The sequence below is a fragment of the Corylus avellana genome, chromosome 1, assembly GCF_965113065.1.
Source record: "Corylus avellana chromosome 1, dhCorAvel1.hap1.2, whole genome shotgun sequence".
Lineage (NCBI taxonomy): Eukaryota > Viridiplantae > Streptophyta > Magnoliopsida > Fagales > Betulaceae > Corylus > Corylus avellana.
In genome coordinates this window covers 18,203,351-18,222,614 of record NC_142490.1, presented here as the reverse complement: position 1 = coordinate 18,222,614, position 19,264 = coordinate 18,203,351, and the positions used below count along the sequence as shown (strand labels likewise).

At 36.5% G+C, this 19,264-nt stretch overlaps 1 protein-coding gene across 1 annotated transcript; it reads left to right on the top strand.

Annotated features, from left to right (window-relative positions):
• The first annotated feature begins 344 nt into the window (after nt 1–344).
• Nucleotides 345–17,410, top strand: LOC148588030 (L-type lectin-domain containing receptor kinase S.4-like). The gene is made up of 4 exons (XM_088513900.1): nt 345–2,279; nt 15,758–15,918; nt 16,027–16,664; nt 16,731–17,410. Exons 1-4 carry the CDS (start codon nt 345–347, stop codon nt 17,408–17,410), a joined length of 3,414 nt encoding a protein of 1,137 aa, XP_088370026.1.
• The last annotated feature ends 1,854 nt before the right edge of the window (nt 17,411–19,264 follow it).

Below are 19,264 nucleotides of genomic sequence, written 5' to 3'. Positions count from 1 at the left end.
GACACTCGGCATAAAGGTTGGTTTCGCATATATAGGTGCACTAATGATTAGGATTAATTTCCACTAGCCCCATTGAAAATGACTATGCTAGATGTGCATACAACTTTAATACCATTATGAGATTTCCCCAAAAAAAAAAAAAAAAAAAAACCATTATGAGATCCGGCTTCTTGCTGTATCATTATGAGATAATAATGATACAACTTTAATACCATCTTTCCTTCCAACTTACCAGACATATGAGCTTCCGAAACAACCCCTACCATTTCCAACCAACGAGTTTACTGGCATATTATACCCAGAACTTTTCCTCTGCTTCAGAAAGCTAAGTTCTTTTCTCTCGCATGGCTGCCGAAAATCTCGTCTCTATCTGGGTCTTCCTTCTTTTTCTATACCCAGTAAAATTTGATCTAGCCAATGGTGGACTCTTGCTGAGCGGATTCAGCAATGGGTTTAGTACTAGTGCTGCAAGAAACAGCATGAGCTTAAACGGCTTTGCAGCGTTTGGGAACAATGGCATGCTTCGGCAAACAAATGAGTTGCTCCAAGTCGTCGGCCACGCGTTTTATTTTTATCCAATCCAGTTCAAAAACTCCAGCGGCGAAGTCATGTCCTTCTCCACCGCGTTCGCTTTTGCTGTAATCACCGCGCATGATCAGACAGGCGGGGATGGCCTTGCTTTCACAATCTCTCTCACAAAAGAGCTTCCGAGGGCTGCTCCAGGCGCTTATCTTGGTCTCTTCAACGCCGGCAACGATGGGAACTTCTCAAACCACGTATTTGCGGTCGAATTCGACACTTTCAAGTACCCGGAGCTACATGACCTCGACGACAACCATGTTGGCCTCGACACCAATAGCATCGTATCGAAGAAATCTGTTCCGGCTATGGAGTTTAAGGGAAGTGATACGAACATGACAGGGCTTGATTTGAAGAGTGGTCAAGTAATTCAGGCTTGGATCGAATATAATTCGCAGGTGAATCAATTAGATGTAAAGGTTGCGCAGGACTCAGGTAGACCCAGGTCTGTACTTTTGTCCTATACAGTGAATCTGTCGGATATTCTTCAAGAATCCATGTACATCGGGTTTTCTGGTTCAACCGGTTCACACGCGAGCTCGCATGATATCCTGGGGTGGAGCTTCAACATGAATGGAGGAGATGCTAACAATCTTTATTTGGATAAACTCCCTCAGCTCCCCATTGGGGTCAAAAAGAATCACACAGGCCTAATTGTTGGTGTCCCTGCATTAGGTGTTTTGGCTGTGATTTTGCTTATTGCTTTGAGGTATATCTTCAGGAGGATCAGGGACCCGTGGCTGCCTTTTCTGTTTTGCTGGGATTCTCCGCCTGGGCCATCGATGGATGGTCTAATTGCTATTAGACCGCGCAGTTTTTCTTACAATGAGCTCAAGAAAGCAACAGGGGGTTTCAATGACACACAGATAATTGGGGTTGGTGGTTTTGGTCAAGTTTACAGAGGAACTCTTGAAAACTCAGACACCCAAGTTGCTGTCAAGCGTATTTCCCATGGTTCAAAACAAGGTAAGCGAGAATTCGTGTCGGAGGTTGCTAGTATTGGCTGTATTCGTCATAGATGTTTGATTCAATTGTTGGGTTGGTGTAGTCGGCAAGATGATCTACTACTTGTGTATGAATTCATGCCGAATGGAAGCTTGGACAAGCACCTCTTTGATGAGCCTAAAACAATCCTGAGCTGGGAGCAAAGGCTCAGGATCCTCAAAAATGTGGCTTCAGGGCTTTCATTTTTACATGAGGATTGTCACCGAAAGATACTTCACAGAGACATCAAGGCAGGAGATGTGTTATTGGATTCTGAGTTTAATGGAAAGCTAGGCGATTTTGGTCTTGCTAAGCTATACGAGCACGGGCTGCACGGCTCCAACGCAAGCACCACCAGGGTGGTGGGCACGGTGGGTTATTTGGCTCCTGAGCTCATGAGCACCGGCATGCCTACAACCAGCTCCGATGTGTTTGCCTTTGGTGCTTTGTTGCTGGAAGTGGTATGTGGTAGAAGACCCATTGATCCAAATGCATCCCCCGAGGAGTTGATGCTGGTGAGCTGGGTGTGGAAGAAATGGAGACTACGAAAAATTCTTGATGTGGTTGACCCAAGGCTGGGGGGCACGTTTGATCCGGTTGAGGCTTGTTTGGTGCTCGAACTGGGCTTGATTTGTTCAAACCAGTCACCTGAGGGACGCCCCACGATGACCCAGGTGAGGAGGTACCTGGAAACCTGGGCGGAACATGATCTTGACGTGTGTGGGGGAGAAAACTTAAAAAAGAAACTTTTTAGGGAAATGAAAAATAAACTTTTCAAGGAGGATACTCATAAAAACAAATCATTTAGGGGGGTTTTAAAATATTTGAGAAAGCTGAAGCCCGCCCCCACCAATAAAGGTGGTTCCATCATCCCCTAGAAGGCGGGTCGGAGCTGCTATAGGAGGTGACCGTGCCGGTTCGCGGTATGATGTTGAAGCTTGTTTAACCTTGCCAAATTCAACTTTGAAGGTAGGTAGGCAAGAGAGAGTCCCAAGCTCCTATAAATTGTTTTGGATGTTCAAGACTCAAGTTTCCTTTTTCACTAGGCTTTTGATTTTTATCTTTGGTGACGAGTAATTTTAAGTATTGTATTTTACAGTGAGAAAATAATAATAATAATAAAAAAAAGTAATTAATGTATTTAAGACTATATTTGAGACTGTGTTTGTGAAGTCCAGCTTTTAAGTCAAAAAGAGTTTTTTGGTAAAAGTTTCATTTTTAAGAGCATGTGTACGTTTTGGACATTTTTAGGCTTTTTGAACTGCTAAAAGTGTTATCAATTTTATTTTACTAAACAAATATTTTTTTCTTCAAACGAACGTTTTGAGTCTTAAACGCACATTTTAAGTATACCTATAAGCAGAAAATTAAAATTGAGAAAATTTTAATCCTGATCATGAAATGAATATACTATCTATTTCATTTAAAATTGAGAAAATTCTTGTCCTGGCATGTTAATTGGCGCGCAGCCTGCTCTTTTTTCCTTTCTCATTTCTATTTAAAAAGATTAAACTATTTTCTTTGCATTAACAATAACTTTATGGAGGGTAGAACTTCTATTTATTTATATTAATGGTGGCTTGCTTTTGACATTTTGTAGTGTGGATTCGAATCTCCCCTCCCGCTTCCTTTATGTGGACATGTTAAAAAAAAAAAAAAAAAAAAAAAAAAGCATACAATCTAGACTTCGACCATGAGAGAGAATTAAAACAAGAGTAGTTGCCCTCTCATTTTCAATCATTTTTTTTATTTGAATATAATATATGTGTCAAAAATAAATCTAATGATCAATAAAACGTCACATCAGCAATACCACTTCCTTAATAGTAATAGATAAAAGGACGGAAAGCCATCCCTAATCCCTATGAGGTAGTCGTAATCCACTCCTAGGGGTTAGGAGTGGCTTGAAAACCACCCCTAACCCCTGGGGTGGCCGCAAGCCACCCGATAGGGGTTAGGGGTGGATTTCCGGCCACCCCTAACCCCCAACCTTGTGGGGTGGCTTTGCAGCCACCCCTAACCTCTATGGGGTGGCTGCAATTTTTTTTTTTTTAGATTTAATTTTTAAATTAAATTAACAAAAAATTAATATGTTGGCGTGCCAAAACAATGTGTTTAGTTTGGGATTGACGGGCGTTAAATCATTGTAACGATATGGGTTAATTTGCCTTTTCGATTAAACGATTGAGTAAAAAGTCGAAAAAAAATGTTTAGAGAATTTTTAGTTTTGACTCGTTTGTTAGGGATTTATAATATATTTACCTTAAATATAATCAGATGTATGAACTGATCAGGAATGTAATCAAATGTAATTTTAGAAAATGAACGGACGTATTTGTAAGAATAGATTTACCATGTGTTTGATGAAAGTTCACATAATGAAGGATCTCAGTTGAGTCATGAGCAAATATGTTATGTTTATTTCCTTGGAAGTGAAAATTTTATATCAAATTCTCCTAATAATAATTCCGATGTTGGTTTTGGCGTGTTGGACGACAATTTTAATTTTTGTGATCATGAAAGAATTGATCTTTTTTAGGAGACTTTTATGGAGCTTGAATTAGAGATAATAAATGAAGAATGTATGAAAATTGATTTATGTTAAGTTGGTGCAAGAAACTTCAAATCTAATATTCAAAGTCATGTTGTGATTGATGATGGATTGCAAATTGTTTCTCTTCTGATATCAAGTTGCTTTAATGTTGAGAAGTATGTGATGGAAGAGATTTGTTAGACATTCAAAAGATCGAGAAAAAGATGACTTGAATTCGAGGATGAATTCTTTTCAACCCAAGAAGACTGATGCAGGAGAATTAGGCATAAGATTTGATTTTTTTTTTTTTTTTTAATAAGATCGGCACAAGAATAGTAAGAATCAGACATAATATTTGAAGATTATTTATTTGTTTACAACAACTTTACTTTTTATCTCCAAGTTTAGGAACATTTTTGTATTTTTATATTTTCTTTTTCTCCAAGTATTTTGCTTGGAGAATTCTCAAATCCTAGCCTATATAAAGACATCTAGTATGTGTTGTTTTTTAAATTCAGCTATGAAGTATCAATTAAATTTCAGTCTTTTAGTGTTATTTCTTTGTTTGCTTCTTTGGGACGATTAAGGTATTTCTCTTCCCTAGTCATTATTTTTCTCTCTTCCAAAGTTCCATTTTCGGTCTTCAATTCTGAACTTATATTGCTATCTTACGCTTTCATTCAAACTTAGTTCTGCCTGGCGAAAGTTGCATTGATATAGTGGAAGACTAAGGTAACTAATCAAAGAGTAGCATCTTTGATTTTACAAGGAAGGTTAAAAGAAAGATAAAATTCTGCATGAGAGAAAATTCTCTGATTTGATAATGATTCAATGAATAAGTTTTACATAATAAGTTAGCCTATTTATAGAAAAGAACTACTTGTAGAAAAAGTAAACCTAATCCTAATAGTAATAGTAAATCTAATCCTAGTAGCAATAGTAAACTTAATCCTAATAAGGAAAGGAAAATAATTAAAGCAAATTATTTAAGAAAATAAAATAAAATAAAATCATAATATAAAATTGACAATCAACGGGAATCGTGACAATCTTTCATTTTGTACTTCCATTGTCCAAGAACATGTAAAATTATGATCAAGCAACGCTACTCAAATACTATTTTTGATATTTTCCTTATTTTCGTTTTTACTGAAAATATAGGTCAATATTGTTCTACATCATGCATAAAAAAAGAAAAGATGAAAAATAATAATAATAAAAAAAAGAAATCGTGTATATAACGTGTACTCTTATGAAAAATAATAAGAGTACTAGCAGAAGTTTCCCTTATATTTTCCTTAAATGTAGGTAAACCAAACTACTTTTTGCTTCATTATTCAAATAAACTCCACGATAGCTTCCATTATTATTTCCAAAATTATTGAAATATGAAAAATAATTTGTGTCAATAACTTTCTCATATTTTCTCTTACAAATCAATTATTAGATTTGTGTACTTATGTAGACCTCACATAAGTTAATGGTAGACTCCACAAATTTAATAGTTGATCTATTACATTTGTAGGAGCATATGAAAAAAATATAGACAAATTATTGACACCAATCATTTCTCTTGAATTATTATTTAAAAGTTTTTACTATATTTAGAAAAATGAATGTAGTTTAGCAAAAGAGGAATGATAGAGATACAACTTTGGCCAAACTTTTCTCTTATGTGGGTTTTTTTTTTTTTTTTTTTTTTTTTTTTTGAAGTAATAACATCCTTTATTTATTTATTTTGACTTTCTTTTTTTTTTCCTTGGGTTAATCGAAAAGACGAATTAACCCCTATTGTTACATTTTTTTTCCAAATGTTTAACGCCCGTCAATCCCAACTAAATGCACCGTTTTAGCTCACTTTAAAATATTAATTTTTTATTACTTTAATTTTTTTTAAAAAAAAATTTGAAGGGGTGGCCAATGGTGGGGCTACCACCCCTAGCCACCCCAAAACCAACCATGCAGCCACCCTCAGGGGATTAGGGATGGCTTTCTGGCCACCCCAACACCCATGGGATGGCTTTGTGGCCAACCCAAATGGCCCAACAGGGTGGCTCGCGGTCGCCCCATGGGTGTTGGGGTGGCAGGAAAGCCACCCCTTCAATTTTTTATTTATTTAATTTTTAAATTAAATTAATAAAAAAATTAATATTTTAAAGTGAGTTGAAACGGTGCGTTTAGTTGGGATTGATGGACAGTAAATATTTGAGGGAAAATGTAACGTACGGTAGGGGTTAATTTGCCTTTTCAATTGACCTAAAGAGTAAAAAGTCAGAAAAAAAAAAAGCTTAGGGAGTTTTCAGTTTTGATGCGTTGACTCAAGAATTTATAAGATATTTACCCTAAAAAAAAAAAAAAAAAAAAAGGTTTCAGCTAGCCGTTGCAAATTGAGCTTAAGAGTCTGCACTTGCTCGAGCTTTATAGGCTACAAAATCCACCAGATTTATAAAACAATCTTCACAATTATTTCGTGAGAAACATAAATAAATGGAAAAAAAATACTTAAAAAGTTAGTCAAGTAAATGAACCTCGTTTCAAATGGTTAGTGGTGGTTGGCTAAAATCACTAACTATAACCGCCTATGCAGTTAACCGATTGATGGTTAGTGGTTAATAATTATAATAATCGTTACCACTTTTTAAATGAAAAATGAAAAAAAAAAAAAAAAAAAAAAAAACCCAAAATGACGTTTATACGGTAATATGAAATTTTTTCTAACCGTTAGCGGTCCGCTCGCCTTTTCACCTGCACTAAAGAGGTCCTAATTATATTCATCCATTGGGACCATCCCGTATACTTTGTCAGCTGCCACTTTTGTTCTCTTGCGCATCATTGTAGGAGGGTAGATTTGATCTGAGCTTACATTTAATAAAATAAAAATAAAAATAAAAATGTTTCTATGGATAAGACGTCACTAATTAGGAATTATGATCGCATTTACACTTTGTTTTCCAAACTTTTATAATGTATGAACGCATGTGATGTACTAATATTTTAAGATAAATTTAACCAGACAACCTAAATAATGTCTGAAATTTCAAGTTGCTAGAATGCACATGGAGTACATCAAAGTCCGTAAACTCGGATCCTTAAGCCTAGGAAATTCTGTCCCCTTGTTAGCTGTCAAGTTATAGCATTCTCAGTAGACCTTCAATAAGGGAGTTATTCCCTAAGTTTAGGAAATATATTCAAAATATCACAAAAAAATATCTCACACCAGATTCCTTATATGGTTCCTAAACACTCTCTCTCCTCTCACACCTTTTTACGCACATCTCCATTATTTTTCTTTGTTCTTTCTTCTCCGTCCTCTTCCTCTTCTACACTTCATCTGGACACAAGCCATTTGAAGATTGCAAAAGAACCCAGATAAAAAAAAAAAAAACCCAGTAGATTGCAAAAACCAACCATAGAAACCAAAAAAAGAAGACGGTAGATTGCAAAAAAAAAAATAGAAACCAAAATCAACTATAGAAATAGAAACCCAGTAGATTGCTTGCTGGTTGTATAAATTTGGCCGCTGCCGCCCCATGTCTCAGCTTCCACCAGCTTCAGATTTCAATTCCATGGCTTCCAATCTGAAGGAGGAGGGGTTGGAGAAGATGGAGGTGCAACTCCTTCCAAGAGCCATAGCCAAGCAGAGAAGCGGCGCAAGGACAGAATTAATGCACAACTTTCAACTTTTAAGGAAACTAATTCCAGTAGATTGCAAAAATCAACCATAGAAACCAAAAAAGGTAGATTGCAAAATAAAAAAAAATAGAAACCAAAATCAAAATCAAAATCAAAATCAAAAACCTCAAGAAACCAAAATCATTATAGCTTGCTTGCTGGTTGTTCCTCTTGATCTATGCTTGTTGGTCTGTGGTTGCTCCTCTTGCTTGCTGGTCTGTGGGGGGACAAGAGTGAGGCAGAGAGTGAGATCGAGAAAGGGTGAGAGGTGCGGCTGGGGCGAAAGAAAAGAAGGAGATGAGAGTGAAGAAGTCAGGGAGAGAAAGAAGACGGAGATGAGAGAGATGGAAAGAAAAAGAAAAATGTTTTTAGAATAAAAGAAAATATTATTTTAATAAAAATAAATAAATATTTTAATATATAGGGAACGATAAAATGAAGCTATTAGGGCATATTTTGATATAGAAAAGTAAAAAGTAATTTAGATCCTTAAATTTAGAAAAAATGAAAAAAAAAAAAAAAAAAGGTGCTGTGAATGCTGTTATATATAATGGTCATGGCATATTACCACATTTCCTTCAAAGTCAACTAGATCACAAAAACTACGGGAGCATTAAGACATGGTCAATGGCAATGAGCTGGGTTTACCACTCTGATTTTTGTTTTTTTGGAAAGAAACCCCGAGGCTCACAATTAATTCAAAAATAAAACAGAAGTAGCACACGCTATTATATTCTCAATGTGAAAGTAATTAAGTCAAAGAGTGACAGTTGCAAGTGTGAAAGCACAGACTACTGAAGCCCAGACACCCCTACTCAAATAAATAATAATAATAAATTGGAAAGAAACCCCGAGGCTCACAATTACTTTATTATTATTATTTATTTGAGTAGGGGTGTCTGGGCTTCAGTAGTCTGTGCTTTCACACTTGCAACTGTCACTCTTTGACTTAATTACTTTCACATTGAGAATATAATAGCGTGTGCTCCTTCTGTTTTATTTTTGAATTAATTGTGAGCCTCGGGGTTTCTTTCCAAAAAAACAAAAAAACAAAAAACAGAGTGATAAACCCAGCTCATTGCCATTGACTTTGAAGGAAATGTGGTAATATTGCCATGACCATTATATACAAACCCACGAAACCTGACTGAAACCGCAATACATTCCTTGAGGTTGGCTTGATTTGTTGAGGGACTCTAACCAGTGGGAGTGTATTGCGCAAATTCTTGACTGATTATCCTCACTATCATATATCTCTGCAGGTATTTGTTAGTCTCATACTCTTTTCATGCGTCATCTTCATCATCACCATCCACTATTTATATCATCTGATCATTAATACATGTATAGTGATTATAAATAGTAAGATGTATACATTTTTCAATTTTAAGCATTCAAGATCTTATCGAAACAAATTTCTAGCATATATTGTTCCTTCTTTAGATATTACATTACTTTAATTAATTAGAAAAAAAAAAAAATTACATTGCTTTGGCTTATACTATGAAAACGCATTTGCATTAGATATAACTTTGAGTAAATTGCTTTCATTTCCAACAATAATCATTACTAATTAATTTTTGTTTTTGGAAACAGTGAAAAAGAAGAAGAAAAAATGGTGGGTTTTTGGTTTTGTGTTATTTTGGTCTTTTTGGGTTTCTTTGTTTTTTTGGGTTGCATGAAGAACACCCAGGAAGAGAAACCAAGAAGGAATAACAAGAAGTCAGCTACGGCTAAGAGAAGTGGACACCCAACAACAGCTGCATCCCAAGGTTTGTCATATTGGAACTTCGTATCCGTGTGTGTGTGTGTCTGCTTCTATAATCCGGTCGGCAAATTTTCTTTTCATGTCATGTTAAGGTTTTTTAGGGCTTATAGACATATTAAAACTTCGGACTTGATAAGCATTCTTTGGTGACATTTGTGATGTTGGGCGTTTGTGCGAGACTAATTACACTTGCTAATTCTAGATGGGCATCGAAGGGACTCATATCAATCGAAACAGCCGGAGGAAGCTGAGTTGATAGAAAATGGTAAATTTAATTACTTAACCATTACTTTAACACCCCCTTATATATGGGTTCAAACTCCCGTGAGACCTAACACAAAGAATATTTAATTTAAATGAGAAAAATTGACTGAGTCAAGGTTCAATTCCTGGACCTTTGGCTTTGATACCATGTTAAATATAAGAATACATAATATGATAAATATAAAAGCCTACATCTACACATCAAAGCCTTAATAGGCTACATCTTTCATTGATATATGATTTGAGTACACAATTCTATTTATAGATGATTTGAGTACACAATTCTATTTATAGAGCTTTATATGTGATTTGAAATATTTCAAATACAAACATATCTCTTAAATCGGGTTAACAAATATTATCTAAATCCCTTAATTTAGGGAATACAAATTGTTAAGGATATAAATCATTGGTGATAAATGTTGATTTGTATTCCCTAAATTAAGGGATTTATATAATATTTGTTAACCCGATTTAAGGAATATGTTTGTATTTGAAATATTTCAAATTACATGTAAAGCTCTATAAAGGCTTTAATGTGTAAATGTAGGCTATATGCTGAACTACTTTAATTTATGTGTTTATTCTATTTCCTTTCTTATTATGTGTTTCTATACAAATCAACATTTATCACTAATGATTTATATCCTTAACATGCCCCCGTAAGATGAACGGTCCGTTAGCGATCGTTGATTTTGAACATCGAGTGGCTGGAGTTGATGGCGTCTGATTGAAAGATCGACTGCCCTTGAACTTCGGCGACTGTGGATTGAATTTGAATGTCGGCAACTTTTTGGCCGGCATCGGTTACTTTGACCGTAATTTTGACATCGGCAACTTTGGCTGGAATGAGCCAATTATGGGCTTGAAATCGGCCACAAGAGGCAAAGCTTTTTTTTTTTTTTTTCAACTCAGCAATTTCTTTCTTCTTCTTTTTTTTTTTTTTTTGCTCTGACACCATATAGAAACACATAATATGATAAATATAAAAGCCTACATCTACACATTAAAGCCTTAATAGACTACATCTTTCCTTGATATATGATCTGAGTGGCTTTATTTATAAAGCTTTACATGTGATTTGAAATATTTCAAATACAAACATATCCCTTGAATCGGGTTAACAAATATTATCTAAATCTATTAATTTAAGGAATACAAGTCAACATTTATCACCAAGGATTTATATCCTTAACATTAAACAACCAGTTGTCTCAAAAGCTTAAAGTGTGTGTGTTTGGATATATATCATCTAGTTTGCAAATTTTCATGTTATGTCATTTATGGTATTTTAGGGCTAATAGACACATTAAAACTTGGACCACCTTGAGCATTCTCTGGTGACATTTGTGATGCTGGGCATCTTTGTGAGACTAATTATACTTATTTCTACTAGATCAGATGTGTAACATCCCTGGCTCCAAGTGGTATGATATTGTCCGCTTTGGGCCAAGGCTGTACAGTTTTATTATTGAGTTTACTCCCAAAAGGCCTCATACCATTTAGAGAGAGTATATTTCATATAAACACATCATCTTTTTCATGCCCAGGCAATGTGGGACTTCGCAAGATGAGCCCTATGTCATGTACGTCGCGTAAGCTAGTGATACCCCGTTTGACAATTAATGGAGATGGAATGGAAGCCAACCAAGATCATTCATACACGTCAATAATTTCAGGTATAACCAACATAGTAATCCTATTGAAAGTTTGGATCTATCTGTTTGTTAAATTATTGATTAATTAAATGAATAAATTTGTCTCTTCCTATTTCTTTAAGTTTTTATGATCAACATGGTATCAGAACTAGGGTTCTTGGGTTTAAACATTATTTCAGTCATTCACTTTCATTTCAATTCAATATTTCGTGTATAGGTTGGCCCTTACCTGTTAAAATGAACATTTAGCCTATACATGAGGGAGCGTTAAAAGTATTTGATTAAATGATTCAACTTATTTAAAGGTGTTTTAGGGCTTTTAGACATGTTAAAATTTCCGACTTCTTTGAGCATTAATTCTCTTGTGCCATTCGCGATGTTGGGCGTCTGTGCGAGACTAATTAGTTTTACTTACTGATTCTAGATATGCAAACGTCACATACAGAGTATAAGCGCACGCGGGAGATACCCCGTTTGACAATTAATGGAGACCGAATGAAAGCCACTCAAGATCATTCCTCCAAGCCAAGCAATTCAGGTCCAAGCAACACGAGGAACGCCCAGGAAAAAAAAACACACAAATAGCAGCAATAAGCTATTTGAAATACGACAGTACAGTACACATCAATTTATTTTCATCCATCAGCTTTTGCTTGGGAGGTGGTTTGCAACAACAACGTCAATAAGAGAAGTGGAAGTCTTTGGCTTATGGAATTCTCTTATCGATCCACTTTTTTTTCGTTGAAGTATGACTTATGTTTTCCTTACTGTTCTTTTTGTTTACGTCGAGTCTTATATATGTTATTTGTTGAAGTCTGATTCAAGTCTTTCGTTACACTTAGTAGTTCTTTTTGTTTACGTCTCTTTAATAAGTGGATATAAATGTAACCTGTACTAGGATTATTGAAGAAGTTTGTTTCCAGATATATGGTTTGAGCGTGGTACCTAAGAATTTAGGCTCCGTTTGGTTTACGGAATAAACTCCTGTAATGAAATAGTCATTTTTTTTGTTTGGTAAGGTCCTATTATTAAAATAGTTATTCCTAATTCCTTACATAGAGAAATAACTATTCCTCTAAATAAAAAAAAAAAAAAAGAGAAATAGTTATTCCTGAGGAAATAAACAAAGTTTTCCAAAAAAAATATTATTATTATTATTATTATTTATTTATTTATTTATTTTTCCTACCTATGGTATGTTTTGTATCATAGATGATACATTTGTTATCGGTAAATACATACGGGGTTAGTAGCTCCGTTAAGTTAGCATTTCATCCATAAAATTAGTGAATCACCATGTCAACCCAATCACAACGTGCCATGTGTCATATGCCTCAATAAAAAATTAAAAAAAATAAAAACTTTGAAAATGAATAAAAAATATAAACAATTTAAAAAAAAAACTTGAAATTTTTTTTTGAGGGGTGGTACGAGCCATCCATGGCCAATTTGGAGTTGGTTTGGCTACCCCCAAGGGCCCATGGATTCTACTTGTTTATATCATGTGTCCAAATAGGCAATGATGCTAGGTGTAAGGTCATTGAACAAATTAAGTACCATAAAAGTCAGCATGTTTGATGGGCTTGTTAGGATACTCCCTAATGTCAGATATATTTCAGATCTTAAGAAAAATTTGATCTCATTAGGCACATTGCTTTGGGCTATGGTTATTTTGCCAAAGATGGAGTTATGAACATAACTAGAGGTGCTATGGTGATAATGAAGAGTAGGAAAATTGACAATTGGTATAAGTTACTCGAGGACATAGTTAGGTGGAGCTGGAGTGTCCACTTCGGCAAAACCAGATAATGATAGTACTACTTTGTGGCATATGCGGCTAGGTCATTTAGGTGAGCACAATATGTTTGAGTTTCACAAGAGGAATTTTTTGAAAAGTGTGAAGTCATGTAAATTAGGTTTTTGCAAGTACAATGTGCATGGGAAGCAATGAATAGTCAACTTTAAGGTGGCGTCTGATACAACCAAATGTGTTCTCGACTATATTCACTTAAATGTTTGGGGACCAGTGGTGATGCGTCAAACGGAGGTACACATTGTTTTGTCAGTTTTATTGATGATTTTTCAAGAAAGGTATAGATTTATTTTATGAGGCACAAGTCAGAGGTTTTCATCACCTTCAAACCGTGGAAGGTGCAGGTGGAAAATCATACTAGATGAAATGTAAAGTATGTGAGATCCGACAATGAGTTATAGTACAAAGACATTGCATTCTTGGAATTTTCAAAATATAAGGCATTATTTGTCACTTTATGATTAGAGGGACTCCACAACAGAATGGAGTTATCGAGAGGATGAATAGAACACTATTGGAAAAGCTAGGCAAGATGTATGAGGTTGAATGCAAGATTGTGAAAGACTGTTTGGGCTTAGGCAATTAATTATGCATGCTTTGTCATCAACCAATCTCCAACCACATTGATTAACTTTAAGGTTTTAGAAGAAGTATGTTCAAGTAAACCGATTGATTATTCTATGTTGAGAATATTTGTTCGTCTGATATCTGTTCACGTTCAAAGTGAGAACAATTATAGTTAGATTCAAAGTCAAGAAAGTGTATTTGTCTTGGTTTGAATTCTAGTGTTAAAGGCTATAGGCTTTAGGATCCAGTCTCAAAGAAGAAGATTGTTAGCAGAGACGTAGTATTTGCTGAGGCCTATATGTTAAGAAAGAGTGAGAATGAAGCATCGACTGAGAGCCAGAAAGGGAAGTAGGTAGTGGAGGTGGAGCTTGATGAACAATGTATACTTACAAACATATGTGACAATGAAGAATTTTCAAGAGATTCAGAGCACCGAGAAGAGCCTTATTCTTTAACAAGAGGTAATGAAAAATGTGATTGAAAAGCACTAGAGAGGTATGAAGTTAAGGACATGGTTTCCTTTGCTCTGACAATTGATAATGGAGACTCATCATTTCTTCAGAATGGCATGCCGACAGAGGTGGAGTCACTACAGGAAGGCAAAGCTTAGGGATTGACATAATTGCTCAAGACAAAAAAGGTAAAAGGTGCAAATGAGTCTAGAGAAAGAAAGAGTCAACAGAGAAATTTGTGGCCAAGAGGACTAGTAGAGAAGTGTGGTGTTCTATCTAAACCAAGTCCGACGCTCAAGTTCAAGAGGTGCTTGGACTTGAGTATCACTTGTGGATAGTGATAGGCCTTAGGGACTTGGGTGGAGGCATCATAAGGAGATTCGTTTTGTTACGACTTGATAGGTTTCAAGTTAAGGTGGAGATTGTTCATGTAAGATGTCTTAAAACCCATCAATTATTGTGCTTCTCTAAGAAGGAAAGGCTTATTCTTTTGTCCTAAATGAAATCCAAGGACCACTTGTATTAGAGGAGTCACTGATGAAGTTCACCAACTTTAGGGGCTATATAAGGAGAGCCTTGCTTCTATTCTTTATGCAAACACGAACACATGAGAGCCGCAAAGAATTCTTCTTGGTTTTGAGGAATAGAAACAAGAGAGAATAGAAGGAAATCTTGGGATATGGTGATGAAGAGCCCAGCCTGTGTCAGATTAGGAGACTTGAATTTGTTCATCAGCCTTACCGTGGGCCCCAAACCATTATGGTTACTTTTACATCCCATACTTTTTAACTTAAGTTTCTCTCCCACACATCCATTTTGTCTCTCCATTCATTAAGCTTCTTCTAGAAGCTTTGACAAAAAGGCTTTGTTGTCTCCTATTGAAGCCATTCGGTCATTAAGGAAAGGGAGGCAGCAACTTTAGCTAAAAATAGAGAGAAAGAAGAGCTGAAGTTGCCGAGAGAGAGAGAGAGAGAGAGACTTGTGTTGCAGTGAGAAGTAGAGATACACCATTTTTCTTCAGTTTGATCTCACGTTTGGAGTGCTGAAAAGCTTAGAGAATTTTAGATAATATTTTCTTTTATGTATTTAATTCTCTTTTTAGTGAGATTGGGATGTATTAGGACTTTTGGGTTTGAGTGGTTTTGTTCATATTACTCTTTGTACTCTACTATTTTGTTAGTGAATTTTTCCAGAATCGTCTCCGCCAGTGGATGTTGGCTTGTTAAGCCAAACCACTTAAATCTTGGTGTCTTGTGTGGTTGTGTTATTTTCTATTATGCACTTTTCTACTTCTTTAGTGATCTTGGAATTTGCATTTGCCACAACAAACTGGTATCAGAGCTCGAGTATTTATTTTGCGGGATGACTATTGCAAAATTTGAAGTAGAGAAGTTTGATGGTCAGAATAGTTTCAGCCTTTGGCGCATCAAGATGTGAGCATTGTTACGACAACAAGACTTGGTGAAGATTTTGGATGGCGAGGTTGCATCAACATCATCAACGGAGGAAATGAAGGAACTTGAAGAAAAAGCCCAAAGTGCAATTTTGTTGTCTCTTTCAGATGGAGTTTTAAGAGAAGTTGCCGATGAAGAAATAGCCGTTGGACTTTGGAAGAAGCTGGAGAGCTTGTACATGACAAAATCCCTCACTAACTGATTGTATTTGAAGCAACGGTTATACAGCCTCAACATGAAAAAAGGTATGCCTCTTTGTGATCATCTTGATGACTTTAATAGAATTATTTTGGATCTGAAAAATATTGATATTAAAGTAGATGATGAGGATCAAGCCCTGATTTTGATGTGTTCACTACCGGATGCCTTTGATAATTTTGTTACTTCAATGTTGTACGGTAGAGATACGATCTCCTTAGCGGATGTTAAATCTGCTTTAAATTCTATGGAGTTGAGGACAAGATTGAATAGTAAAGGTAGTGACAATCAGGCAGATGGTTTATTTGTTAAGGGTCATTCTGAAAATTCTTCTAATTTTAGAAGTCGATCTAGTGAGAGGGATTCGGGTAAAGGTAAATCAAGAGGCCAATCGCAGTCCAGGTCAAAGAAGAAAGTCAAATGTCACTATTGTAAAAAGTATGGGCATTATAAATCCGAGTGTCCGAAGTTGAAAATTAAAGAGGAAGGTGACAAGCAAAGTTCCTCTTCTGTGGCTGGTGTTGTCGAAGGAAATTCTAAGGGTTCAGACCTTGTCCTTGCAGTTACCGTTTCTAATGATCGTTCTAACGACAAGTGGGTCCTTGATACTGCTTATACACTTCATATGTCCCATAAAAAGGATTGGTTTACTACCTATTATTCAGTCAATGGTGGTTCAGTCTTGATGGGAAATAATGTTGCCTACAAGATTGTTGATATTGGTACAATCAGAATTAGGATGCATGATGGGGTTGTGAGGACTTTGATGAATGTTTGACATATATCAGATTTGAAGAAAAATCTTATTTCATTTGGCACTTTGGACTCCCTTGGACACAAGTATTTCGATGAAGGTGGAGTCATTCGGGTTAGCAAAGGCTCATTGGTTATAATGAAAGGTAACAAGGTTGATGGCCTCTACTTTCTTCAGGGTAGTACGGTAACATGTTCAGCTGCTGTGTATTCTTCAAATGATCTAGATTCAGACACTACCCGGTTATGCCATATGCGATTGGGTCATATGAGTGAGAGGAGTATGACAATCCTAAGCAAGCGGGTTTTGCTTTGTGACAAAAAAACAGGATCTCTTGACTTTTGTGAGCATTGTGTGTTCAGGAAACAGTGTAGAGTCAAGTTCAGTACAAGCATCCACAGAACAAGTGGTACATTGGATTATATCCATTCAGATCTATGGGATCCCTCTCAGGTTCCATCAAAGGGTGGTGCTCGATACTTTGTTACATTCATTGATGATTATTCGAGAAAAGTTTGGGTGTATTTTTTGAAGAAGAAAAGTGATGTGTTTGTCACTTTCAAGCAATGGAAGACATTAATTGAGAATCAGACTGGGAAGAAAATCAAGCTACTCAGAATAGACAACGACATAGAATTTTGTGGTGGTGAATTTAATAAATTCTGCAAGGATGAAGGCATCGCTAGACATCGCACAGTTAGTCATACTCCATAGGAAAATGGGGTCACTGAGAGGATGGACAGGACTCTCTTGGAGAGAGCGCGTTGCTTACTTTCAAATGCCGGGTTGTCTAGAGATTTTTGGGTTGAGGGGGTCAATACTGCTTGCTATTTGGTCAACCGTTCTCCATCAACAGCCATTGATTGTAAAACTATGAGGTATGGTCTGATACTCCTGGTGATTATTCATTTTTAAAAACTTTTGGTTATCCTACTTATTGTCATGTGAATGATGGTAAGCTTGAGCCTAGGTCAAATAAATGTATACTTCTAGGCTATGCGGATGGGGTGAAGGGATATAGATTGTGGTGTTCTGATCCTAAATCACCTAAGTTTATAGTCAGTAGAGATGTTGTATTTGATGAATCTACCATGCTTCACCCGTGAAAGGAGTCTATTGTTTTCGCAGGAAAGGAGCAGGGTTTTAGCAAGGAGGTGAAGCTTCAGGTGGACGCTTCACAGAGGGTGTGAGATAACACTCAAGATTAGCCTGTTACAGATGTTCATGATTCCAGTTCTGATGATGATGATCCACAAGAAGAGCAAGAGACCAGTATTGTAGCTGGTAGACCCAGGAGGCAGATTAGGCCACCTCAGAGATATGGCTATGCAGATTTGGTAGCATATGCACTTATTGTGGCAGAGGACACTGCAGTCTAGAAGCCTTTCTGTAATACACACAACTGTCATAGCTACTTCTTGTGTAACCATGTCCGATCATAAAGTTGTCAAAGCGCTTGTACCACTGTCTTGGAGATTGTTTTAAGCCATACAACAACATCCTCAACTGACAAACATGATCTTCTTTACCTTCAGCAATGAACCCCTCTGGCTTATGCATGTAAATGGTTTCCTCAAGCTCACCATGTAGAAATGCAGTTTTCACATCAAGTTGCTCAAGTTCTAAATCATTTAGAGCAACTATGGCAAGCAAAACACGAATAGAACTATGTCTCATAACAGGAGAGAAAACTTCATTGAAGTCCATACCTTCTCTTTGACTATAGCCCTTTACTACCAAACATGCCTTGAACATTGCATCTTCAGCACCTAAGATTCTTTCATTTTTCTTAAAGATCCATTTGCAACCAACAGTTTTAGCGCCTTTAGGCAATTTCACCAATTCTCATGTTTAGTTCTTATGAAGAGACTCAATCTCTTCATTCATGGCAACAACCCATTGAGCAGACTCACTACTTATGACAGCTTCTAAGCTCTCTAGGCACCTTCTTGTTGTCGAAATTTTTTACCTTTTCTTTTTGGGTGTCGAGCTTGACGTCTGTGTCCCATGATATAGCATGAGCTTGTGTCGTAGGATATTTTCTCCACACTCCACGCCCCGCAAGAGCATTGACAAGTTCACTCTCAACGATAAATTTGTCTCCCACCCCTGCGTTCTGCGGTCTTGGTTGATGACGACGAACGCTCGAACCATTCATGTCGGCTAAGTGATCGGTAAGGACCCCGTGTTGGGTGCGCTTACACTCCTTCTTATGCACGTCTATACCACCAAACCTCTTCTCCATGTGCCGCAACGAATCGCTGGTTGCTCCTTATGTACTGCCTCCGTGCGCACGTGCACTTCGTTCATGTCTGTTAGTCGGTTGGCCCTCTCCATTCATGGAAAGTAACTTGGGCTCTGATACCAACTGATGCAACGTGACTTAGTGGGCTGCAGCAAATAACATAAATAAGCAGTGGATATCTATTTACAGATCTAGATTCTATCAATTATCTAAAAAAACTTCTCTAAACGCTAGATACTCTCTAGGGTTTGAAGGAAAAGTAAGAAGAAACTCAAATCTGAGTAATTCTTATTAAACAAACTCAATAATAATCCAAATCTACG

Bases quoted from the DNA above. Each gene is read 5' to 3' on its own strand.
- LOC148588030 (XM_088513900.1), top strand. From the start codon at position 345: ATGGCTGCCGAAAATCTCGTCTCTATCTGGGTCTTCCTTCTTTTTCTA. The intron at 2,280-15,757 runs GTGTGTGGGGGA...GACTTGGTGAAG, and splicing joins GGGCGGAACATGATCTTGAC to ATTTTGGATGGCGAGGTTGC. The intron at 15,919-16,026 runs GTACATGACAAA...TGACTTTAATAG, and splicing joins TGGAAGAAGCTGGAGAGCTT to AATTATTTTGGATCTGAAAA.